At 41.7% G+C, this 26458-nt stretch overlaps 3 protein-coding genes and 1 pseudogene across 3 annotated transcripts; 2 read left to right on the top strand and 2 right to left on the bottom strand.

Moving 5' to 3' along the window:
• Positions 1–2755: 2755 nt before the first annotated feature.
• Positions 2756–6560, top strand: LOC6040018 (ester hydrolase C11orf54 homolog). Its single transcript, XM_001849442.2, has 3 exons — positions 2756–3293; positions 5508–5606; positions 5670–6560. Exons 1-3 carry the CDS (start codon positions 3215–3217, stop codon positions 6458–6460), a joined length of 969 nt encoding a protein of 322 aa, XP_001849494.2. The 5' UTR covers positions 2756–3214; the 3' UTR covers positions 6461–6560.
• A 3577-nt stretch (positions 6561–10137) lies between these two features.
• Positions 10138–23520, bottom strand: LOC6054726 (mucin-5AC). Its single transcript, XM_038260151.1, has 4 exons — positions 22578–23520; positions 21223–22510; positions 11258–11397; positions 10138–11186 (listed from the first exon to the last, which is right to left on the bottom strand). Exons 1-4 carry the CDS (start codon positions 23152–23154, stop codon positions 11011–11013), a joined length of 2181 nt encoding a protein of 726 aa, XP_038116079.1. The 5' UTR covers positions 23155–23520; the 3' UTR covers positions 10138–11010.
• On the bottom strand, positions 15542–16446 carry LOC119768819 (annotated as a pseudogene).
• Positions 23521–25517: 1997 nt separating the features above from the next.
• Positions 25518–26303, top strand: LOC119769215 (jerky protein homolog-like). Its single transcript, XM_038261133.1, is given in 1 exon segment — positions 25518–26303. A coding segment is annotated over 1 exon segment (786 nt).
• The last annotated feature ends 155 nt before the right edge of the window (positions 26304–26458 follow it).

Here is a 26458-nt window from a genome sequence, read left to right as displayed (position 1 = left end):
ATACCGTAAACTGGGGTCAATCGGGACACATGAGGCGAATTGGGACAGCAGTTTTAACCATGTTAGAACACAATATTTTGATTTTTAGGGTTGGTTTCGGTTAGAATAGACTCAGGCCAACAAAATTTGTACATCCATTTCCAAATTTAAAAGCTTTAAGTGCTCTAAAAACTGCTGTCCCTATTCAGACTGTAGTCCCGATTCACCCCAGATTACGGTACCATTTTTGTAAAAAAAATATAGGACTCAGGAAAAGTCTAAAATATTTTCAAAAGGCCTAATTTCAAAGATAAAAAATATTTTTGAAGGAAAATTCAATCTTGTAAAAATCAAGTTTGAATTTCTTATTTCAACGAAATCGTGAAAATTCACTAACGCTTAACCCTCTCCCGCCCATGGTTACTCCAGAGCACCAAAACTTTGTACTCAAATATCTCGGAACTAGCACAAATATGCATGGTGCTTTAAGTTACAGTTGTTCATGTAGAATGTATACTAACATCTATCTAAATTTCATATTTGTTTAAGAACAAGCTAAGTTACAGTGCAAAAAGTAATCAAAATTGAGCCAATTACTGGCTAATAAATAAGACCTGTTTTCAAAAGCCCGTAACAATTACCAAAGGCAACATTTTATGAAACAAACAATAATTTGCTTTCATTTGAACCTAGGACAAAAGCCCCAGTGAGTAACATTGCGAGAATGAGCTCTACAACTTTGCAGGAGAGAGAATGGTGCTAACTTGCTCCTGAAAAAAGATATAGCGTCCTCAAAACTCGTATAAAACGTGATTTTCGAGCAAAAAACACGTTTTAGATGAGTTTTGAGGACGCTGTATCTTTTTTTGGAGGCAAGCTAGCATCATACTATCTTCAGGAAAGTTGTAGAGCACATTCCAGAGCATCCGAATATGAGTCCGGTTTTGATATAGCATAAAACGTGTATTTGATAAATATCAAATTCCAAACAAAAACGGGTTTCTCCATACACATTTATATGGAAAATTGAATAGGGCTTTACCAATCGGTCCCAAACTTTGGGGGGGTTGTTTACGACCCTAAAAGGAACTGAAAAAGTGCTGTGCTCACTAAATTTGAACAACTTTATTTTTTTCCATGCAACCATATTACACCCTAATGTGTCATGTTGAAACTACGGGAAATGCTTAGATATATGCTTTAAAATTTTGACATAGACTGGCTTGTCCCGATGATTTTGTCCAACCCCTAAAATTGATAAGTTTGATTTTTAAAGTTTGAATATTGACTTAACGTTTAACTAAGGGACGACTAAGGGAAAAAATGATAAATATGACCCTCAACATGCTCCACTAGGGTGTAATATGGTTGTATGAAAAAAAAATTGTTCAAATTTAGCGAGCACAGCAATTTTCAGTTTCTTTTGGGGCCCTAAACAACTCCCCAAAGTTTGGGAACGATTGGTTTAGTCCTCACTTTGCGCAAAGCGATTCAATTTTCTATGGGAATTTGTTTGGGAAAATCCATTTTTTCGGATTTTAATATTTATAAAATCCACGTTGCACGCTGTACTAAAACCATATTCATATTCGGATGCTCTGGAAGGTGCTTTACAACTTTCCCGAAGAAAGTACTGTAATATGGGGTGAATCGAGACTACAGTCTGAATAGGGACAGCAGTTTTTAGAGCACTTAAAGCTTTTAAACCGGAAATGGATGTACAAATTTTGTTGGCCTGAGTCTGTTCTAACCGAAACCAACCAGAAAAATCAAAACATTGTGCTCCAACATGGTTAAAACTGCTGTCCCAATTCGCCACATGTGTCCCGATTGACCCCAGTTTACGGTATGGTGCTAACTTGCTCCTAGAAAAAGATACAGCGTGTTCAAAACTCGTCTAAAACGTATTTTTTGCTCGAAAATCACGTTTTAGACGAGTTTTTTTCAGGGCGTCATCCATAAAGTATGTCACGCTCTAGGGAGGGAGGGAGAGGTGGTCTGAGAAAGTGTGACATTGCGTATTATAAGTATAGGAAAAGCGAGACAAAGGGGGGGGGAGGGGGGTAAATTTTGGCTGATTTTAGCGTGACGTACTTTATGGATGAAGCCCAGGGGCAAGCTAGCACCATACTCTCATCGGAAGTTTTAGAGCACCTTCCTGAGCAACTGAATATGAATCCGGTTTTAGTACAGCATGAAACGTGGATTTTATAAAAATAAAAATCCAAAAAAATGTTGTTTCCCATACAAATTAACATAAAAAATTATATCGCTTTGCGCAAAGTGAGGACTAAACCAATCGTTCCCAAACTTTGGGGAGGTGTTTAGGACCCCAAAAGGAACTGAAAAAGTGCTGTGCTGGAAAATCGATTATGGTATTACACCCTAAGTTCCCACTAACCTCAAAATATGTTTTAAATTATCTTCGAATGTAAAAATCATTTATATTTTTGTCCCACCTTTCTACAGGTGCTGTTGAAACAAGATTTAAAATATTAAGTTTAATATCACAATAATGTTTAATAAAGCATTTAAAGACAAAACACAACACCATAAAATAGTTGGATATTTTGATATAAAATTTCATGCAAAATTTACTGTGAAAATGAACGCTTTAGATTCATTCACCTGTTGGTGCCCATGATATCCAAAGATCCAACACACCAATGAATGAAACGAAGATTCATAAACGTGTGTTAGTTGAATCAGATTGCGTGAATGGTCGTATAATCGCACCTGCGCAGTCTCACGCAAACCATATGATGTCGAAAACAAACCATAGTCACTTGTGCGTATATATAGGATATCACAAACTTAAAGTAGTTAAACACAAAGTGACATAAAAACAGAAAAAAAACAGCCATCTAAACCTATCTCTCTGAAAAGCTTCCTCACTGATAACCGAGCAAACTGATAGTGGCGATTGTGTTGTGTTGATTACCCCGTGGCAGTGTTTACAAATGATAAAACCGCTTATTTACAACAATTGCATCGGGGCAGAGGACCACTCGATGGAAATAAGCCAACAAGCACACACACTTTGACTAAAGGGTTGACCAGTTCATACAAACCACTACATATCACCGTGGACTTGCTGGATGGCTCAGGCGATTCGCAAAGTGACTTTCATTCACAGTTTGACTTGCGGAGAGATTGCATCGCGATTGCACACATTAATCGGAATAAGTGCATTTAGTTAACGAAGAATAGATTTGATTTTCGATTATTTGCAAAAATGGCCAGTATTGATACGACCATACTGCCCTTTGAGGAGAAACCGCTGTACATGCCACCGTTGGACGAAATTCGAGATGGTAAATTGTGGAATTTGCTGAGTGAATGAAATTTTTGGGCAATGAAGACTTGGGGTTTGGAAATCTAACCGGTTTTGTTCATTCGTTTAAGTTGAAGGATAGTTTCTTCAAAAATCTCTCAATTCTGTCCTTAAATGATGTCTATACTTAGATATTTTTAAATACGAAGAAAATTTCAATGGAAACGCACGGTTTGTTAATGTGAAATATATAGTTTACCGATAAACCAGTCTGTTTGGAAAACATGGCATAAAACTATCAATTTTTCCGTTAATGATACCATGGTAGTTTAGAGGATTTTTTTTTCTAAGTTATCTAATTTCTCTACTATCTAATTGCTCTGCTACAGCACAAAAAATTATATAGATAAAAAGAACCTGTTAAAAGTGGCCAAAACACAGTCACAGAGTATTCTTTCTCAATAAAATTGCAAAATTTAATGAAACAATCACATTGAAAATATTTTAATTTGGTCCTTGATTTAACCTTAATTTAACATGTTTTACCAAATTTTCAAAACAAAGAATTGCAAAAAAAAAAAACAATTAGTACGAGGCATAAACATCATGTAAAGATTATACTCATATTCATATCTAACGCCCTTTAAACATTTTTTCAATTGCCATTCAAGTTTCTTTGTGCACACGGGATATGTCTTCATAGTCTTCACCTCAAAATTCAGCGAAGTCTTGAGATGTCGTGGCACCCGTTAATAAACTTCGAGTTATCAAAAATACGTGTTTGAGAGTTTTCGAGACAATTTTTCAAACATTAACAGCTCAAATAAATCATTCAATATGTTGAAGAAGTGACAAAAAGATCAATTTACAGTCATGTGAGATAATCCTCCAAAACATTCAAAAAATGGTAAATTTTTCATGCTTAAAGAAAGTGAATTTTGAACCAAACTGAAAATTTTGTAGCTTTTGTTATCCTAATTGCTAGTAATTTACTAAAAAGGTAATCTTGACTAAGATTTTGAAAAAAAGAGCGGTTCTCTAGGTTTTTGCAAATTATTTTGTATTCGGATGAAACTTTTTCATACACTATGTCTAGGGATAGTGAAATTTCACGGACAACGTGAAAATCGTGAAATTACTCATTTAACGTGAAATCCCGTGAAGTAGAACGATTTTTTGGAAAAAAAAACTTAAGAAATATTTTTGAAAGTAAATTTGATTAGTTTATTGAAACACCTAGGGAAAATAACTTTTTGAACTCTTGAGTTCTGGACTTTTTTTTTAAATGGTCCAATAAACCAAATTTTCAGTTTTTGCTTTTTGGGTGTTTTTTAATAACCCTGACTCAAGGCGGTTTCAAAAACACCCAAAAAGCAAAAACTGGAAATATGGTTTATTGGACCTTTTCAAAAAAAACTCGAGAGTTGAACTCGAATATTTTAAAGTAAGTGAAAGGCATCGGAATTGTAAACATTTCATTTTGTTTATTTCAGAGCTTCAAATTAAATTTGGCACTTTTAAGCTCTTCCAAACATAGAGTTTTGTAATCACTCCGGGACTTTGCTTGAATATTGATATTATTTATTTTTTCATAGTACACGGAGAAAAAAGAGTTAATAAAATCGTGAACAAGCGTTCGTGAAAATGGGAACCTCGAACAAAGTGTTCAAATCCCATGGTACGATTTTGAAAAACGTACCATGAAATTTGAACACTTTGTTCGTGGTTCCCATTTTCATGAACACTTGTTCACGATTTTGGGAACCCTTTTTTCTCCGTGTATCACGTAACTTTAATAAATTATAAAGCATTTATGGATACTTTTTGCTTCAAATGTTATAATTCAACTGCTTAAAATTAGTTTTTTGAATTTTTTTTAAATTCCGAGACAAAACAATACAAGTGCAATCATGTGGAAACAAATTCATATTCCTGCATTTATCACCTTATTTGGGCTCGTTAAAAATTATTTTGAATTTATAAGTGAAATTTTGAAAACCTCTGATTTTTTTAAAATTTATGATAGTGTTAGGTGAATTTCGTGCAATAACAATTTAACTACCATTATATTTTAAAGGTAGAATTCCGAAATAATATTGAGGATTCATACTCGGTTGATTCAGGATTAAATTAATAATTTAATATTATTTTGAGTGAAATTTAAAAAAAAAATAATGATGATTTAGTTAGATGGTCCCCTTGAAAACTGGAAAATAAAGCTAGTTGACAATAATTACAATTTATTCTCTTACAGTCGTGGCCGCTGGACTAACATCCAACTTTGAAACGGTGAAAGTCGAAGTGGTGGACTGTCCCAACCTGACCGAAGATCCGTTTCACCTGGCAGGGCAAGGTACATACACTTTCATTAAATCAATTTATAAAATTTAACTCTAACATTGAAATACCCTCCCAGGTCTCAACGGAAGTCCCACCTTGATAGAGTTGGGTGGACCCCCGTACCTGCTGCCCCACGTGGACTACACCAAGTTGTACGATTTGGTTTCGATTTCGCAGAAAGCGCTGAACAGTACCAAGAAGGAGTTCCTCGCGATCGGTGCCGGAGCTGGCCCATATCCGTACGTTGACTCGAACTGCGAGGGAATGTACAACCTGAAGGTGGCCGCCAACGGGCACGTGCTAAGCGAAAGTCACCTTGCCCAGATAACGCCGGACCGTAAGCGAGTGCTGCTGAAGAAGATTCCGAACACGGAAACGCGTTGCGCCCTGCTGGGGAACATCTTCGTCTGTGAAGGTCGCCCAGGCAAGGTGCTGAAGGTCAGCTGCAAGAAACGAACCGGACCGCAGGACTTTATCGCCGCCATCCGGACCACGCTGGAGCAGCACTACGGCGAGCGGACCGTCGGCATGGGCGGGGTGTTCCTGCTGAAGAACGGCAAAGCCAAACAGCACGTGATGTCACCGTTTTCCGAGACGGCCCTCAACACCGAGGACGAGCTGAACGAGTGGCTCAACTTTTTCGACATGTCGGCCAAGTTGATCGCCGTCGGAACGCTCGTGACGAACGAGTGCGACCTGGACCTGCGGTTGCAGCACTTCCATAGCTTTTCACGGCACGGCGAGGGTGGCCACTACCACATCGACACCACGCCGGATGTGGTCGAGTACGAGGGATACTTTAACGTGGGCGAGCGGATCGTGCGCGTCGACAAGCCGGCCAATACGCACAAGATGGGACGGGATTGAGGGTTGATTTATCGTGTATTATTTTGTTCTTTTAATAAATGGTTCTATTATGATGGAAGTTGACCCTGAGCTGACAGCGGGTCAATAGTAATTAAATGGACGAGTGAAGGCGATGCTGCGTACAAAAAAAGTGGTGATAAGCCAAGTCGGTAGAGCACTTAGGTAGAGCAACAGAAGATTATGCTCTTAGCATTGAAAAGAGGCAAGTAATTGATTTGGGCGTGTGCTGATGGCGGTTGTTGTCTTGTTTTGCCTTGTTGATTGATTAATTGACTAATTCTCGGATTAGTTTTCAAAAAGCCGTAAAAGCCATTGGTAAACAAAGTCCTTTTTGCATCGGTATTCGACATACTTACGAAAAATCAATATCAAAAATGCTCGAGATTGTTCATCTACACGTCCTTCAAGTGCCCCATACTTGAAATAAATGAAATTTTGTTTCATTTTCGAGAAAAACGAAAATTAGTGTCAGAGGTCACAGTGGCTCTTACGGCTTTTTGAAAACTCACCCGAGAATTGTTCGGTTCCTTAAAAAATCGTGTTTAACCCTCCACTGCACAGTGGTCCGAATCCGAAATCTAGCGTGACAAAATTGATACCGGCCACACGTTAAGATTTAGAGCTTTGGTGTCTTCGGGACAAATGATCAGGGTCAATAGGGGCATCTTTTGGTATGGTGGACATTAGGGTGGTCAAAATTTTAGGGTGGTTCAGAATTTTTATTTTGGCGGGATGACGAGATAGCGCTTTGGTGTCTTCAGAAAAGCTGTAGAAAACACCATTCTGAGCAACTTTGCTGAAGAACACAAAGCTCTATCTTCAAACGGGGAGTTTCTAGAGCCATTTTTGTAATTTAGGTTGAAGTGTTTGTGAAAAAATGAGTTTTTTGAATTTATCAACTCAGGCTTGTGTCGTAGCGAGTTGGTGCCTTCTAGACATTTGTAGAGCTTATCAAAACACACATTTATCTTTCAAGAGAGCAAAAATCGGACCTTTCAAACGAAAGTTATAGCCTTTCGAAAGGAATAAATTTAATTATTTTGTTCTTTGCAACCACTAGATCATTTTGTACATTTTTGAGCCCTTCTAGACAATTGTAGAGCTTGTCAAAATGAACATTTTTATTCTTGAAAAATGAATTTTGGTCAATTCTATCAAAAGTTATGGGCAAAAAACGATTTAAAAATGCTCATTTTCAAATTGAGATTAAATAAGTTAAACAAAAAAGACCTCCGAGATATTTTCAGCAAATGTACTCTAAAATGTGTACTTTCAGATGCTTCTAAGAGCGAGGTCAAACTCCACCACCTTTTAGAGTTATTCACATTTCAAAATGGCGTCTTTTTCGTCGTATTTTGGCTATAACTTTCGTTCGTCTACAAATGTCTAGAAGACACCAACTCGCTACGACACAAGCCTGATTTGATAAATTCAAAAAACTCATTTTTTCATAAACACTTCAACCTAAATTACAAAAATGGCTCTAGAAACTCCCCGTTTGAAGATAGAGCTTTGTGCTCTTCAGCAAAGTTGCTCAGAATGGTGTTTTCTACAACTTTTCTGAAGACACCAAAGCGCTATCTCGTCATCCCGCCAAAATAAAAATTCAGAACCACCCTAAAATTTGGACCACCCTAATGTCCACCATACCAAAAGATGCCCCTATTGATCCTGATTATTTGTCCCGAAGACTTCAAAGCTCTAAATCTTAACGTGTGGCCGGTATCAATTTTGTCACGCTAGATTTCGGTTTCGGACCACTGTGCAGTGAGGTGAGGAAGGCAAAAATAAAAGTGCTTCGATTTGGCTCAAAATTTAACTGTTAGTGGTATCGACCATCGATTGCTGCGATCCCGACATCGAATTAACAAAGTAAACAGGGACAAAAGTGACAGACGCAACATTCTGCTATTTGTAAAGGTAAGAACAAGATTGTTCGTCAGGCCTGAACGCAAACGCAAAATTTTGCGCCTGTCATCATAGCCTGTCGGTAATCGACCATTGAACAAAGCAACCCCTGCAGATTGTTCGACTGACAGTTGATGGAAAAATCGAACTGGCACAGCGTTCTGCGTTCACCACTGCGTCAAACGGACAATCTTGTTCTTAGCTTAATTGTAGACCAGGCTTGAGTGTAAATTAAGAACGATTTTTTCAAGAGTGTGTCGACACAAGGAAAAAAAATCGGAAATTGATTTTTTCACCAAAATATTTTTTAAAAATGTGAATTTGCATTAGAATTACTATGGGGAAACCTGCATTTTCCCATTTTTGAGTTTACAGAATTCACGTTTATTACCAAGCTAAAAATAAAAAAAGTATAAAAATTGAAGCTACGAGCCATGGTTTCAACATTTTAATGAAAAATAAATTAAAATGCATTATACTGCCCATGTTCGCATAAATGTCCCATATGCAAAAACAGCAAGCTGAGAAAAATTCATTTGAAGTTTGTCCCATACATAAGGCTACGTGTTAAATTTTCGCGAAAAAACTGGATTTCCTCCTGATTTCTAGAAAAAAGTACTGGATGTTATAGGCTCTTTCGGAAGAGCACACGATTTTGAACAAAACTGCATCAATAACTCAATAACGATAAAAATGCATATGGGACATTTATGCGATCAGGGGCAGTATATACCTGCCCAGCTTTTTTTACCATAATTAGTTTTCAAAATAGCTATGAACTGACAAAAAAAAATTCGAAAAATAAAATTTTTGCGGTGCTGTACATTGTATTTCATAAAAATTCAAAACATTTTTAAACAAGCCCAAACATTATAAATATGAATATCAATGCAGAAAAATGCATTTTATATTGTTTTCAGTTGATTAGACTACTATTTCCATTGAAATTTTGAAGTTTTTTGGAAAAATATTTTTTTACCCCCTGAAATACCAATTTTGAAGGTGAGGTGCGACCTTACTTTTGAACAATATTTGCAACGGCCTTAATGAATTTAGTTAAACAATTAGAAATGTTTACTTTAAAAACAATTGCCAAACTCATGTTGGAATCTGTTTTCAAAGGTTTAATCTATGTGACGAAATGAAATAGAATCATAACTCTAAGCTGGTCATTAGGCTCTATTTTTATATTAGTTTTTTCATTAACTTTGCGTCTTGTTTAAAAAACAAAAATTAATAGCGTTCTTTTGATTCATAAAAAATATAATGAAAATCTGTATAAAAGGCATCCAATATTTATTAAGATTTTGAATATCTTAAACAGCTTTTCAAAACTCAAGTATATTGAAATAGTGAAAACCATAAATTCAAAGTAAGTTACTACAGCAGAATTGAGTGAATTTAATTTGAAAATCGTACAAAATATTACAAAATTATTCAAGAGTTAAAAAATAATTTTCAAACAAGAATGCTTCGAATTCCCGACTTTTTCCGACTTTTTGACAAAAAGTCATAAATTTCCGACTTTTTCGGTGGATTTTGGCGAATTCACGACTTGAGTGGCCACGATTTTGAAAAAAAAAGTTTAATTAAGGTATTTTTCTTCGGTTTCGGATTAGGAGTAAAGCAAATGGATTCGTTTTTTTGTACATTTTATTCAATGATTTGAACATTACATGCGTTAAGTTAAAGTATGGAAAACGTTGGAAATATTCAGCAGTAAACATTGGTTTTATGTTTTTGTTTGTTTTTTTAATTCTCATTTTCTGTTTTTGTTTTACGAAACTAGTTTAGTTCTTCATTTAATAGTTACTGGTAGTGTTCGAAAACATTGCTATTATGTAATATAGGGGGCTTCAGATGTAGGTTTTTTGTTGTTGTTGTTTTTTTATAGATAAGGTAGTGAGGTTTCATCTTTTTTCAAATAAATAACACACAGTTTGAAGAGAGAAACAATCGATACTAGTTTTTCGTTTTTTTATATATATTGCCAGCTTCTTCTAGTTAGTTGCTCTAATTTCGTACTTGGCAAGTTGTTTGCACTCGGTTTCAAACCAACCTGAATCATCTTACTATCCGTGATTATCACTTGGTAGATTAAAGAAAACTATAAAATATTAACAAATTTTAACAAATACAGATTATCTGTGTGTGTGTGTGTCTGTTGTGACTTGTGAGTGTGTGTGAGTGAGGGTACAGCAAAGTACGTTTCGTTCCACTTACACACCTAGAGCACAATCCTTGATTTCTTCCCCACCTTCATTGTCTTGTACAATAAACACCATTTTTGTTGTGACTATTTTAGTTCCGTGAATATATTATAATTTCGTTTTGCTGTTTGCCTTTTTTCACATGGTTTATTGTTTTGTTGTCGTTCCAAACAAATTACTAGCTTAGAATCACAATTTCCTTAACACGAAATATCTAAATTTGACTTGTCCGCTGTGTGAATGAGTGTGATGCCACCGCCGTGAGCAAAATTCTAATAAACCCCCTTCTGCCTCGCTCTTTCTTTCTATTTCCCCCTTCTTTTTCCATTATAAATAGTGTAGTACCAAACGCTCTCACCGAGAGCTCACCACCACAAAGCTATAGGTTCAACCTTGACAATTCCTTTCTGGCCCGCGTCCCCGCCCCCCCGGTTACGCCCGGAAGAATCGAACCACCCGCACGATGTACTGCCGACAGATGGGGCACTCGCTGAGAACCTTGCCGCAGGCCGTACACGTGGTCATGTGGCCACACTCGAGAATGACGCACTCGATCGGCGCGTCCATGCAGATCTTGCACAAATCGTCCGTCGTGAGCTTCTCGATCGCTGCGAAAAAAGAAAAGAATTTTGCATTGTAAAGAAAAGTTCAAAATTGCAAAACAAAAAGGAATTCTCACATGGAATCGACTTGAAGTCCCGCCACAGTCGGAGGACACGCTCGCGCAGTTCCGGCTTTTCGCAGCAGCCCTTAAAATCGACGCGGTTCAGCATCAGCAGCTCCTTGAGCTGCTTCACCGACAGGACGTCCAGATCAGCGCTGAAAAGAGATTGCGCGGTGGCGGATTTAAGTATTTTACGTATTTTAATAGTCTGAAAAGTTTGTAATTCCAAAAAATAAAATATTGCCTTCCGAAGAATCAAATCATAAAAGGACACATAACAATGTTCACTCCAAACCAGAAAAAAAGTTCAATTGTGCCCTTTTCTTTTTCGTTAGATTTTCGTAGTTGAGGAACTTTCTATGTTATAAAGCGAACTTTTCATACATTCTTAACCAAGGGGTAGGACAGTGAGTGATTTTGAGAAAATTTGAATAGAATTGAGTAACATTGAGCCACGCACGTTTTTCAGAATTTCTCAATCTAAACCTTGATTTTCACAAACGACGTAACAGCTTTGACATTGACATTTCAACGCTTGCACTGACAACTTGTAAAACACAAAAACAGCGGGAGCGTAGTTTTTTCCACGATACACAAATTCGACGGAATAAACTCCTGGTCCTCGGCGTCGATTCCGTGCCATGAGGTAGGTTGTTTCGGGAGAAGGGCAACCTTCAAAGAATTGAATTGAATAAAATTGGTTTTATTTTCAGATGGCAATGGCAAATACTGGAAGAGATCCATCCAATCCTTTTCCGAAACCGTATTAAAAGCCCGTGGGGCAACCGGCTGATAAGAAGAAGTAGTTAGCTGCTGCTTACGGCTCGGGTGAGAAGAAACCGGCCGCCACTGAGAGAAAGTCAGTTTAAGGTGACGTCCGGGCCGCCAAGAAGCCAGCCCGAAAAAGACCGCTTCCAGAAAGAGTGCCACCGGTCTGATGGATTCGACTAGGGACAATACACAAATGTTGATCAATACCGTCTGTGAACTTCTAACGGAACAGAAGAGGAATCCTTTATCACAAAGATGCATGTCCGGAGACAGTTCTACCCCGTGCCCGAAACTTCCTGCGCCGAAGCCGCTCACAAAATTGAAAAAAAAATCGGTAAAGCAAAGGGTATCAAATAGCGAGCCCGTGTCAAAACAGTACGACGAGGTGTTGGACAAATCGGTTCCCACTTACGGCTACCAGCGGTTGAAGGCCGAAAAGAAGATGGATTGGGTAGTAGAGGTGCCTCAGAATGCTGGTAAGCCAAGAACGAAATCGCCCGGATGAGGAACATTACCCAAGTGAAAACGATCCAAACTCCGCGAACGGGCTTTCCCGGACCGAATGCCGTTTCAATCAGAGAGCTGGTGAATGCTGCCAACGTCGCCAAGGCGTCGACGTCGTCGGTCGGAGATTTCTAGGAGAAGCTGACCAACGAAAAGCAGGCCCGCGGAATCGGCGTGAATCGATAGCGCGCAAGGTCAGCAAGGTGCTGAAAAAGAAGCCGCCGGTGACACTGGAGCTGCTGTCCACAGCAAGAAGGGAACTGCCGGAGCAACGTAGGCTGCCGCAAAGAAGGTCGCCACCACCGTGGGTGAGAAGAAGGCCATCGAGGTCAAGGGTACCGCTAAGATTCGTGTCATCACTCTGCCGAGGGTCTAGGTATGATTTTGGAGCAAAATAAATAAGTAAACAAACACAATAAAAAACGTATCATTCGCTTAGTCTCTGGTAAAAGTAAGAAAAGATCGGAGCGACTGCTTCAGATGACATGCATTGGCGCGGCACGCGGTTAGCACGCGTGCTATTTGAACGGTTAGCACTGCGCTTTCAATCATAGCACTCGCCCTGGCACTCGAACAAAAATGGTAACCAGGTTGATTTTTCATTTGTTGATTTAAAATTTGCTGTCATAATTGTCTAGAATGTGATGGATCCAACAACGATAACATTCATCAGTAGATTTGGTGAAGGGGTAGTGTTTAAGAAATGTAAGCAGAAGATCCATGGTTCTAATCCCCTCAAGGTAAACTATTTTTTTGCTTTTTGCGAAAAGCGTAACAATATTTTTAATCAACGCAGATAATTGTCCAGGAATCAAAATAACAGTTTGCATATAATAATGAAGCTAATCGTTGCAAAGTACCCGAAAATCAGTTCCAGTTGACCTGGAGACCTAAAAGGACGTGGCCTGGCTGGCAGTTAAATGGGTAGAGAATTTAAATTTCAATTCTTTGAAGATTTGGCGGGCCCTGAGATTAAATTGTAATGGAAAATCTGAAAAAGGTATGTTACATTTGTAAGAGATTCCCATCAGCCGGTGATTAAATTTGCTTGAAAAAAGACCCTAAAAATGGAAAAAAAAATCCTATGAGTGCTAAATGGGAGTGCTAAATAATAGCACTGGCACTGGGCTAGAGCAGCATGCTTTGAACTTGGTGTGAGTGCTAAATTTGATGTGCTAGTGCAGAGCGTGCCAATGCACGTCAGGATGTCCCCTAGCGTGTCCCAAAAAAACACGAAGTCGAGGAATTCAATATGCTCAGTTCTCAAATGATAAAAAATCATGTTAGAAACAACTCTCTCATACATGAAAACTTTCGGAAAAATCGTTTACCACGTTCCCTGGGCATTTTTTTGAAAAAAAGTCAGTTTTTTCGACAATTTCACAAAATCTGCTTAGAAAAAATGGAAAATTTTAAAATTTCAAATAGCCTATACCATTAAATGATGGTCTGTGGTCCAATAAACAAGTTAATGTATCGATTTGGCCTTTTAAAACCTTGTTTTACTTTCGGTAGCTTTTATGTCGAAAATACGAGTTTTGCTTTACTTTTTCAATCTTTTTCCTCGGTATTGGACAAAAATTTCCTCATATGTGAAAATACATGCATCTTGTAGGAAATTTTCCGCCGAAGATTTTCGTCTAAGCAACTTTGAAGTTTCATCAACTCTGAGCTGAGATATTCCAGTTTTTGTGAAGAAAGAATATGGAATATTTGAAAATGTTGATATTAATCATCATTGGCATACAATATTAAGGATAATTTAAGCCTAATTTGAAGTGCGGCTGTATCGCATCTGTTTTTAAACATGATTGGTTCATCCTTCAATACTAAGGGCCACCTGGTGTTGTTTTCTCATGGCACACTACGTGCTAAATCAATCAATTACTTTTAGCAAATAACTCATATTTAGAGCATTTTGCATTTAAACCAATCGATGCACGTTTGCTGTATTTCCATGGATACAAATAAACAAATAACAAATATAAGGTTCGATTGTACGCATTTCCGTGATCTGAACCACAACGTAACGTTTACACTCCCTTCTTATAACTCCTGTTGATAAATCCGATGTTCAGGTAAATTAAAAATATCACTAATATTTGGAATTTATTCTATAGGGATCCATCCATTAATCACGTAGACATTTTTTTAAATCTCAGCTCCCTCCCCCTCTCATGGTCAATTGTCCATAAAAAAACTTTTTTGGATCGAGCGTGGACAATTGCCAACCCCGTACAATCGAACCATATATTTCGATGCCTCTGTGCTCTTGTACTAAGCTTACTGGTTTTCCTATCTAGATAGCATAAGAGAGCACAGATGCATCGATTTGTTATTTGTTTATTTGTATCCATGGAAACACAGCAAACGTGCATCGATTGGTTTAAATGCAAAATGCTCTAAATATGAGTTATTTGCTAAAAGTAATTCATTAATTTAGCACGTAGTGTGCCATGAGAAAACAACACCAGGTGGCCCTTAGTATTGAAGGATGAACCAATCATGTTTAAAAACAGATGCGATACAGCCGCACTTCAAATTAGGCTTAAATTATCCTTAATATTGTATGCCAATGATGATTAATATCAACATTTTCAAATATTCAATATTCTTTCTTCACAAAACTGGAATATCTCAGCTCAGAGTTGATGAAACTTCAAAGTTGCTTAGACGAAAATCTTCGGCGGAAAATTTCCTACAAGATGCATGTATTTTCACATATGAGGAAATTTTTGTGTCCAATACCGAGGGAAAAGATTGAAAAAAAGTAAAGCAAAAACTCGTATTTTTCGACATAAAAGCTACCGGGAAAGTAAAAACAAGGTTTTAAAAGGCCAAATCGATACATTAACTTGTTTATTGGACCACAGACCATCATTTAATGGTATAGGCTATTTGAAATTTTAAAATTTTCCATTTTTTCTAAGCAGATTTTGTGAAATTGTCGAAAAAACTGACTTTTTTCAAAAAAATGCCCAGGGAACGTGGTAAACGATTTTTCCGAAAGTTTTCATGTATGAGAGAGTTGTTTCTAACATGATTTTTTATCATTTGAGAACTGAGCATATTGAATTCCTCGACTTCGTGTTTTTTTGGGACACGCTAATGTCCCCCTCCTTCTCCTTGATCTCACTGAACTCGCAAGTATTGTGAGCGGTGTGGCAATCCAGCACTGGGGTGTATCCGTTGGAGATCTGACCGGGGTGGTTCAGCACGATGACCTGGGCGGTGAGTTCGCAGTTCCACGACGCAGTTTCTTGACGGACACGTTCTTGACGTTGTCTCTGGGCTGGGCACGGCCTCCGGCAGGGCTTCTTCATGCATTTCGACGGACTTGACTTCAGCGGTCAGGTTGGTCGGGACGAAGACGATGGCGATACCGGGTTTGTTCACACCAGTTCCCGTTCCCAGGGATAGATGCAGGGGCTTGTCGCTGGGGCACCTGCCGTCAGCCTTGCCCTCTTGCGCTTGATGGCCCATTCTTGAAACAAGTACATCTTGGTGGACGGTTCCGGAGATGGGCACGATAGCGACGGCGGCTGGGTTGTAGCCGATCTTCTTGATGTAGGACTAGATTTCCTTCTTCATTCCCCGAAACGGGCCTCGTAGTACGGGGGCTCGGTCGAGTCCATCTTGTTGACATCGACGATGTTTGACACCGAGCGTGAAAGCGACAAGGCACTCTCGAGAGTGTCCGTTTTTGGAGAAATTTTTGAGACCAGTCTTAAATTCACCGGTACCGGCGGCGACGATCAACACGGCACAATCCGTAACAGGCGGAATAGTTTGTTCCGGGTTTCGTTGACTGACTCAACTTTAGCAGCATCGTGGCGTGAAAATGGTGAAAATATTTCTAATTTATTTGTAAACACGCTCTTCTGTCAAAAGCTGGTTATTTCACAGATTCCGCAACTCGGTGAAAAAATCATGAGGGAGATTGAGTAACTTTGAGCCACATTGAGTACACCCAAAGGAAAAATATATCTCAAAATCTGCAACAGTCGATTTGCTGCAGAAAATGTCATATTTTATAACATTTTTTGCAGCAAGCCCCTAGATCATTTTTGCCCGCGTGTAAACATTTCAGCGATCTGCAGTTCTCACCAACACATATAACGCTGGCCCGTCCCCGAGCAACACTCCAAAAAGAAGCATATGTTGGTGCTCTTTCACATACTTTTCATCAAGCGTCCATGGCGTGGTGGTAGCGTGTCGGAGCAATAACCAAGAAGTTGGTGGTTCAATCCTCGTTCTGATAAGGGTTTTTTTTTGTGAAATACAACCAAAAAGCCGTCGGTAATGTCGATAATTGTCGGTAACGGGCAAAAATGTCATACCCCTATATCGCAAAAAATGCATGAGGACAGTTTTCATGCAGATTCTGATATACTTTCATGCCGCCATGCATCAAAATCATGCGACCGCCGTTTGGGTGTAATTTTGTAAAATTGAGTCACTCAGTTACTCTGTGTCCTACCCCTTGTTCTTAACACTAATTTACTTCAAAACAAAGTTTGGTTTACGTTTCACCAAGGATTTCTGCAGAAAAAAACTTCATCGAAATACAATATTCAATACGGCCCCGCGGCTGCTGTTCAGTATACATTTGAAGATTTGTTATGTTTAACATACCTTATCTACACCATTCGATCACAAAACTTCATCAATTATCAAAATTTCCGCTGAATTCCTCATTATTTCTAACTAAACAAATCTAATCTAATCTAATCAGACCCTAGCGCAGCCAATCTTTCGAAGGGATCCTGGAGAGTGCCTTAGGTTAGATGACGCCTAGCACTCTTCTTGTCATTTATTAACATTTGTAGTGCACCATTGCATCGGAATGCATTGAAACATCACAAGCGTTAAAGCGGCCAGGCCAACTGCGTAAAGCCGTATCGCAGAGATGACTCGTAATTGGGTTGAGTTTGAGCACTGAGTGTTCGAACAACAGCACAATTCTGAATCGACAGGGGAGGAAGAAGCGTGGGGACACACCACCATACGCTCCGAGATTTGGTTGTATTCGTTGGGAGCACCATGCTAAGAAGGTTTGGTACTCCGGGACCCTCTGGGATGGGACATTGTATTTCCACGAATGCCCTGGACACTATTTGCCGTGGTTATAGCGCCACAACTCGCTCTCATTATTTCTAACTAAACAAAGGGCACATAAACATAATTCAAAACAACAATCGGGTGACAGCGCTCTAGTGCCCTTTTGGTTCTCTTCGAAATTGCATTTAGAAAGGGCCCATTATGAACAACAGTTGGAAAGTTAAAAGGGCCCAATAACGAGAATTTTATTTAAATTATGAGTTTTATTGCGAAAATCAACATAAATTAAGAATCATTAAAGCAGAGTTGAGGATAATGATGTGTTTTATCGTATCATCAGTAAAAATACCACCAGTCAAGCTTTCTTTTTAAATAGGAATTGAAACAAGTTGTCCACTTTTAGCGAGCGATTTTCTCTAATCGCGGTTTTTGGTTTTGTGCCCTCATGAAATGTTTGGCTCGATTTGACGACATCAGAAATGGTAAATGAGGTTTCATGCTGAATAGCAACATTTGATTAAATACAAATATGTAACGGGTTGAAAATAAACTGTTTTTCAAATCAACTAGTTTTTTTTATAACTAAATATGATTATTAACAAAAATCGTGTTCCTTATAACTTAAGCCATTTTTGTGTATATGGAACCAATAGTACTCGAAAATAACATTTAAGGCGTAAGGTGTTTAAATATTTTTGTATTTTGCAATTTAAAAATAAATGTATCTCGAAGCCGTTGCATCGTATCAAAAAGTGGTCACTGAAACAAAAATACACGCAAGCCTCTCTGACAGCTCCGAGAGAGTAGACGTGTGTGACGTGCGCGCTAAAGGCATCGTGCCTCCAGTTGTTTGACGGATGGAGGTGGAAGAGATCTCCAAGACGGATGATTTTCAACTCATCCCCGGAAATCGGATGCGGAAGAAGACCCCTGAGGTCACCGGAGCTGTCGTCGGAGAAGGAAAAGTGGAGCAGAATCTGCTCAACAACAACAAGTTCAGCCCGCTAGCGGAAAACAAAAACAATAACAATGCCAGCCCAGCGGGATGCGGAGACGCCCGGCCAGTCGGCAAGTAAACAAAAGCAACCACCTTTGGTGGTGAAGAACACCACGGATTTTTACAAGCTCGTGGCGATAGTGGAAAGTTGTAAATTTGGTTTCGATCCGATGTACAAACTAACCCGATTTGGAACCAAGGTGACCTGCTTCTCTGTCAAAGATTTTGACAAGTTGCAGGAGGAAGCGCAGGGGTTGCGGCTTCGGCTGCCGATCCCGATGATGCTATGAGACGCGGGTTCGATTCCCGCCTTATCCACTGAGCTTCTATCGGATGGTGAAGTAAAACGTCGGTCCCGGTTTCTCCTGTCTCGTCAGAGGCGCTGGAGCAGAAATCCCACGTTAGAGGAAGGCCATGCCCCGGGGGGCGTAGTGCCAATAGTTTCGTTAGGAGGAAGAAAGTGTACGAGACGGAGCGAACGAAATCATCGGGTGGTTCTTCGTGGTTTGCCTGCTGAACTGAAACCGGATGAGGTCAAGTGCCTGCTGAAGAGGGATCTCAAGCTGGAAGCGCTGGAGGTGCATGTCATCAAGCCGAAGGAAAATTCCACCGTGGACGAAACTCCGTACATTGTAGTCTTCCCCAAGGGATACACCAATCTGAAAAAGCTCTCTGCAGTGAAAGTTGTGGCAAGCATTATCATCCGGTGGGAGGCCTACCGGAACAAGCGGCCGAACGTGACCCAGTGCAGGAACTGCTTGCAGCTGGGTCATGGAACCAGGAACTGCCACCTCAAGGGAAGGTGCAACAACTGTGGGGGTTCCCACAATACGGACGAGTGCAAAGTCCAAGAAGACCGAGCCGAAGCGGTATGCCAACTGCTCGGGAGCCCACGAAGACACGGACCGCAGCTGCCCCAAGCGTGCGGACTTCATCCGGAGACGCCAGCAGGCGTCGAAACCGAAAACGCCGGCAAGGAAGGCGGAGAAGCAGAGTCCAGCAGTTTCGGCGTTCACGCCGGCGGAGTTCCCTCCGCTGCCGGGCGCAGTCCCGGACGGAAAATCGAAGGATCGCCCTCGACCCGCAGGAAGCAGCAAAGGAAGCAGTGTATCCCGAGACGGTGGAGCTATGGAGAAGGAAGCTGGGGAGGTGCTCTACAGTTCGGCTGAGCTGTGGGGCATTTTCTCCGAGTACCTGCAAGACCCGCTTGAACCAAGTAACCCTTGTCAGTTACATGATCTCTAAGTGTGGATTGTAAGGAGTTGTAACCGATCCTCGGTTAAGAACAAAAAAAGTTCCAGGCTCATCTAGACATCCGTACAAATCGTGAGAAAAGGCAATCGACAGATTAGTTGAGTATTGAGTATTGAAAACAAATGAGTTGAAGTTACCGTTGCAACTAATTTGAAGTGGTAGGTTTTCCAGTGCTACTCTAAAAAAATGTCAAGAAATTAAATTATTTCTTGTTGGCGCAGATTTGGACCGTGGGCTTGACGCTACCGGTTATTCAGGACATGAACTGGGTGCACGCAAGTGTCGATATGTGATTCGGCTTGGGGCTTGGGCAGCGTTTGCCCGGTGAAAATAATGCCAAGCAGAAGATCGTTCGCAGGAGAGAGAACCAGGTATTTCGCGATTGTCTTAACAACGCGTTTTTTTTCTCTGGCCGCTGTCCGCAATCTAGTTTTTCCCTTGCATTAGAATTTCTGGTATCTGCCAAACCCCTCTCCCTTCAAGTGACCCCAAATTAAAATTCTCTGAAAATCCTCCTTTATCTCTGCCACTCAAAAGCTCATCTTTGGTTATGATGTATGGGATCTTGTTTCGGAATATTAATTTAGAAATTGTATTTATTTCGCATTTCATCAAAGTGAGGCAATTTGACTTGTTTTGTATAAAACTTCTTTTTCATAAAATCGCAACTTTTTGTGCGGTGTTTTTTTCACCAGCTGACATTGACAGAAGCGTGACATTTCTCGGCATTTTTTACCGGAAGCAATCCTTTTTGGCTGCGTTGCTATAAAATTGCATGCAACATTGCACCGGTTTGGAACCGGTTTGACAAGAATTCAGCAGCAAGAAACAAGAATTCAGGAGTTATGAAAATGGACCCATTGTAACAACGATGCCTAATTTTCGAAATGCTGTCCAGTATCTCAAATGTAGTACAGCCCAATGACAATGCACTTTTAAAATGATAGCAATTGTGGCTTTTTTAAAAAAGGTGTTTGATGAGTCAGCAACTCTAAAGTATAAAATGGTTTTTTGATACAAGTTATCCGTAAACAATGATAATTGATATAATCGCTGGAAGTTTTCCAAATTGTCACATTTTAATAAAAGGCTGTTCAACAACATTCACTTGAACAAACAAAGCTGTTTTTTTATAGTCATTCTTCCAAAATATAAAAGCTCGAATTTGGCCAGCGAAGTCATCAGTAAAAAGTAACCCTCAAAAACAAATAATGAAGCTTGTTGCACTTATTCTAGCGCTGCTTGCAATTGCAGTGGCAGCTGCTCCGAACCGTGGAGGATCTTCGACCATCGACGGCCGTATAAGGGAATATAAAGTTCCTACTACACAAACTCCCACCCTGGACCTGGACTCGATCTAAAATTCTATAATGACGAAGCAAATAAAACTTACCTCTCCTTGATATCGCTGAGCTTAAGGTGGCTCATGTTGGCCAAATCCTGGTTCCCGGACGAATACACAGTGATCTTCACCTCCAGTCCCTCGTCGTCGCCTCCCCTCGGATAGTGCGAACTTCCTTCCGCTCCTCCGCCCAGTTCCATCGGCTCCCCGTCCAACGCCAAACTGATGCTCGCGTCCTGATCCGTAATCGAGTCCGTATCCGTGGACAGCTCGAGCGAACCTTTGCTCCGTCGCTCCAAATAGCCGAGGAACGCTTCCAGCTGGCGGCGCTTCTCCGCCTCCGAACAGACGCCGCCGGTCACTTCCAGCTGCCGGCGGAACTTTTTCAGCTGCCTCCGCAGGCCGTTCCGCCGCTTGCCGCACTTAAAGCACTTGTTGGTGATGACCGAGGGTTGACTAGACTGGGCCGGAGGTTCCGGTACGGGGGAACGTCCGCGGGACCCGCTCGGGATCACCGCCAGTAGGAAGCTGCTGTCAGAGTGCCGCCGGGGCGTCTGACTGGGGCAGACGGGAGGAACATCATCACCGGAGTTCGTCGTCGCTTGGGGTTGTTCGGTCATCGTTGCCGTGCTGATCGTCGTTTGTGGAAGAGTTGATTCGTTGATTGGAGACGGCGTCATCGCGGACGGCGTCGGAACGTGGACGATTTGCCAGTTTTCCGGATCAGTCGGGTCGGCGGTTGGTGGGCGTTCCGGCGGGCTCGCCACACACTCCGGGTTCAGCTCGTCAAAGGACGAAGAACACGTGTCGGTGTTTGATTCCGGCACGGAAAGGCGCTGACTTGGGCCGGCTTCCGCCGCAGGTTCCACTTCCGGCAGCAGATTTTCTTCGGAAGCTGACTTTTTCGGTTCTTCGCGTCCTGCTTCTTCCTCATCGTCGGAGCAGTCACAGCCACCGGGGTTCTGGATCGCGTCCGAGGCCAGCATGTTTTCGATTCGAACGCTCAACGCATCGGCCGCCCCTGATCGATGCTCCGGTGACGATACGGACGAAGCATTGGCGCTCGTGTCGTCGGCCCCGCTCGTGAGGCCACTTCCGCCGTCTTCATCGGCGTTTGGCACCATACCGGGGCCGTTCCGGACCTCGTCGGTTGGGCTGATCCCGGGCGTAGTTGTTGGCGGAGGCAGATTCACCTGGTATACGTCGTTGCTGCCAAACCGGGGCTGCTGGTAAACGCCCGTCGGTGACGTCCGGTCTGGACGCGGCCGCAGATTCTCCTCCGTAGAAGAGTTGGAGAAGCGGGGTCCGCCGGGATTGTGGGGCTGCTGGCTTTTGGGATCTAGAAGAGGGATTCAAAAGAAACATTAATAATCTCAACTCTCCAACCTTCAAAATTGTCCACTCACCCGATCCCAGCTTCTCCGAAATGGACGAAAACAGATTCTGGCAAGTGTTCTTGATCTGGTCGAACGTGTTGGCGCAATTCTCGGCACTGGCCGAATAAAACTGCCCGTACCGTGACGACGCACCCGAGTTGCTCCCACGGCCACCATCCGGACGCCTCCTCCCACCCCCGCCGCTACTTCCCCCAGTTGACGATGCCGAGCTAAAGTGGAACGCGCCCGTCGTGCTACCGTACGTGCCATTTCCGCCAGGACTGCCGGGACTTCCGAGCGGGCTGCGCGGACTGTTTGTCGTTCCGGTGTTCACGTGGGCCAGCACCAGATTGACCAGGTCGTCCTTTTCGACACAGCCGGAAGTGGAAATGTGCTTCGACTGCAGATAAAAGATCAACTCCTTCACCTTGAGCTGGCCAAGGTCCACCTTCGAGAGGGGCCGCTTCGTGAGCACCAGACAGTTCTGGCACAGAATCCGCTCGTCCCGCCTTTCCAGGCAGCTCCGGCAGAACAACCTCCGGCACTCGGCGCAGCACTTTTTGCGCGTAATCAGCCCAAACTGGACGTGGCAGGCCTCGCACGGCATCGCTCTCCGTTCCGTCCCGGCCGCACTAATCAAAGACGCAAAACTCAGCAGCCGCAGCGCAGATTTCGGCCAACGTCATCGGACGACTTATCTTCCCCTTCGATTGCGAGCAATAATTTCTTCGGAATGGATCTTCTTTTTGCGACGGATCGACACATATTTCACAACTCAACTCGTCTGGAATGGAATGTTCAACTTCTTAGTGGAATGTACACATCACGGGGCGCACGCGTTCAAAAGGAAGCCAGAAATCTTTGAAAAACTAAAAATTTGCTCCAGATTAAAAAATCTTCACTGCTGGCAAAGAAAAACAAATCGAACACTTTTCTCCCGTGAAGTCATGAATGAAAGCACTGACACTGATACGCAAGTTTTTGTTCAAACTGTCAATCCGTGCGACAGATCGAGCTTTTTGAGTCGAGCCCATGCAGCAGAAATACAGTCATTCCACAATTTTTAAACACCAATCACTTTTTAAATTTTCTTTCACGCAGAAAAATATTTTGTAGAATCAGCCTGTACGTGGTTTGATTCAACAATTTTTTTGTTGAATAAAATCAACGCCGATTTTGCGTTGAAACAAACCTTGATTTTCTTAATTCCACAAAAATCTTTTGTTGTTTTGAAAAAGTTGCTTTGACGTTTAGCGTTGATTCAACAAAAATCTTGATTTTCAAATCAACAAAACGTTTTGTTGATTCAAATATGCCTTATTTTTCTGCGTGTTACGCTCATTTTTATGGGCGAATATCACCTAAATTTAATGAAGCATTTCCATTCGAGCAGGTTTTGTTTTTTTCTGCACTTCGAAAGAAACCGGTCAAGAAAAATTTCAAATGGGCAGCACCGGTAGCGAAAGCAAGCCAAATGTCCCAAGAAAACGTTTCCTCTCTTTTGTTCTGCCGTTCGTAAAGCTGTTTCTTGACCCCCTTTCTTTTGAAGAGCATACCGGCCCTATGACAGAACTGTCATTTCTACCACTCGAATAGGGTGCTTCATTGAAATGTTAAGCCAACTCAAAACCACGAGGGAAATTCAAGCAAAACAATGTATTATCCGCGCACCACCAAACCGAAGTGCGCATCTCTTCTGTTGCGCAAAAAATCTGTTGCGCCATACAACAATTGAGTGGTTTGTCGTAAGCGTGTACATCAGCCCGTGGCGCAACAGGCTTTGGCAGGTTGCGCTCGTATTTTGATTTTTGTCTGCCTTCACAATAAATGGCCCGAAACCGACGTATAAACAAAGAGTCTATCCTGATCGTTCCTAATGTAAACATGCACTGACATACGCAGGGCGGCACAGGGCGGTTTGTTTACACTTCGGCTTTGGCCCATCTACATTGTTTTGCTTGAATTAAACTATTAAGGCTAGTACGGAGTTCAGGCCAGTATGGAGATCGGAAGGAAAGGGGTTGAGAAACAGTTTTACGAACAGCAGAACAAAGGAGAGGGAGCGTTTTCTTGGGGCTTTTCTTCACCCTCTCTGGCTTGCATCCGATGCCACTGCTGCCCATTTGAAATTTTTCTTGACCGGTTTCTTCCGAAGTGCGTAGGGGAAATACACTCACATCCCGATGATTTGACACCAATTGTTGTCAAACCAACGGAGTTTCGTTTTAGTTTGACAAACTGGTTACCCTATTCGCAACATTTTCTTCCATGCTTGCAACCCTATCTGTGTTTATGTTTTGATTTGCGACTTGTTTATAAACAAATCCAGCTTGAGCTGAAGCACATGGAGAAATTTCTGGTCATCGGTGGGTTTTTTTCAACGTAAGTTCGCGGAGCTGCCCGTTGGACCACGTTACGTTGGCCAAACGTCTCATGTTCCGGTGGTCAAACGGATTGTTTTGGAAATTGGTTCTAACCAAGTTTTGTTTTCTTGTAGTGTTTGAACAACCGCAAACAAGCTCGATGAACGATGGCATCGAAGCGGAAGCCGCTGTCTGAGCTCAATATCAGGTAAGTTTGCTCAATCTTACTTAGACGGAATGTTTTGATTGACTTTTTAAATCCAATTTAGCGACATTACCGATCAACCTAAGAAGAAACACGTTACGTTATACCTCGACCAGAAAGTACGAATTCTGGACAGTCTGCTTTGTGGATCGCAGGTTTCGGCAGTCTCCAAAGAATTTAATATTGCACGCACAACGGTGCTGAACATCTAACATCAAGAAACAGGAAGAGTCAATCCGACTGGCTCGGCAAAAGTTCCTGGAGAACGGTGTGAAAGAGCGGCGCACCGTTAAAACTGCCAAATTGGTGACCTTGGAGGATTGCCTGTTTGTGTGGATTCTTCAGGAACGGCTGAAAAAGCATATCTTGCTTCCGGATATTGTCCGGGCAAAAGGCGAACAAATGTTCCGATCGTTGAAAGAGCAAGGAGTGTTCGACGAGGAGCAAACTTTCACTGCAAGCAATGGGTGGTATGACAGGTTCCGGAAGCGCTACGGATTGAAGATGGCTGGGATCAAGGGCGAGTGTGCATCGTCAGATACCGCTGCCTTCGAAAAGTTCAAGGCCCACTTGGTGCAACTGATTATTGATAACAATTATGAGAAATTTGAGATCTACAACGCGGACGAATCGGCCCTTTTCGTGAAGTTGCTTCCGTCCCTCACATTGATTATGAATGACGAGGACATTGCTTAAGGACGAAAAGTAATTAAGTCCAGAGTGACCTTTATGCCCTGTAGTAACACTGACGGATCGAACAAGCTGCCATTGATGTTGATTGGAACCGCCGAAAATCCTCGAACCCTGCCCAAGGATAAATCGTCCATCCCGGTTTACTACAAAGGCTCGAAGAAGGCTTGGATGAACAGATTACTGTTCAAGGAGTGGTTCCACGGCCAGTTCGTTCCATCGGTGAGGAAGTTTTCCGCGGAAAACGGCGTAGAACCGCGCGCTCTGCTCGTCCTCGATAACTGTTCTGCACATCACGACTTAGGAGATGTTCTAGAAAGCGACGACGGGAAGATCAAAGTGATCTTCCTGCCGCCTAACGTCACAGCTCTCGGTCAACCAATGGATCAGGGCGTAATTAATGCTGTGAAAAAGAGGTACAAGAAAAAGCTCATGCTGCATTTGTTGCTCGATGACCAGGAAGCACTGTTCGAGAACAGGTTGAAGCGAGGGGAATGACACTCCGCGATTTGATAAAAATCGCATCATATCGCGTCAAATTCCACTATATTCGCTCATCGCACCTTCATCGTGGTTGTTTTTCGCTCATCGTGGCAAATCGTGCCAGATCGCGCTCATCGCGCTCATCGTGTTCAGATCGTGCTCGACTGAAA

The sequence above is a fragment of the Culex quinquefasciatus genome, chromosome 3 (genome assembly GCF_015732765.1).
Source record: "Culex quinquefasciatus strain JHB chromosome 3, VPISU_Cqui_1.0_pri_paternal, whole genome shotgun sequence".
Taxonomy (NCBI): Eukaryota; Metazoa; Arthropoda; class Insecta; order Diptera; family Culicidae; genus Culex; species Culex quinquefasciatus.
Note: the sequence above shows the minus strand (reverse complement) of the source record. Positions and strands in the feature narration are given on the sequence as shown.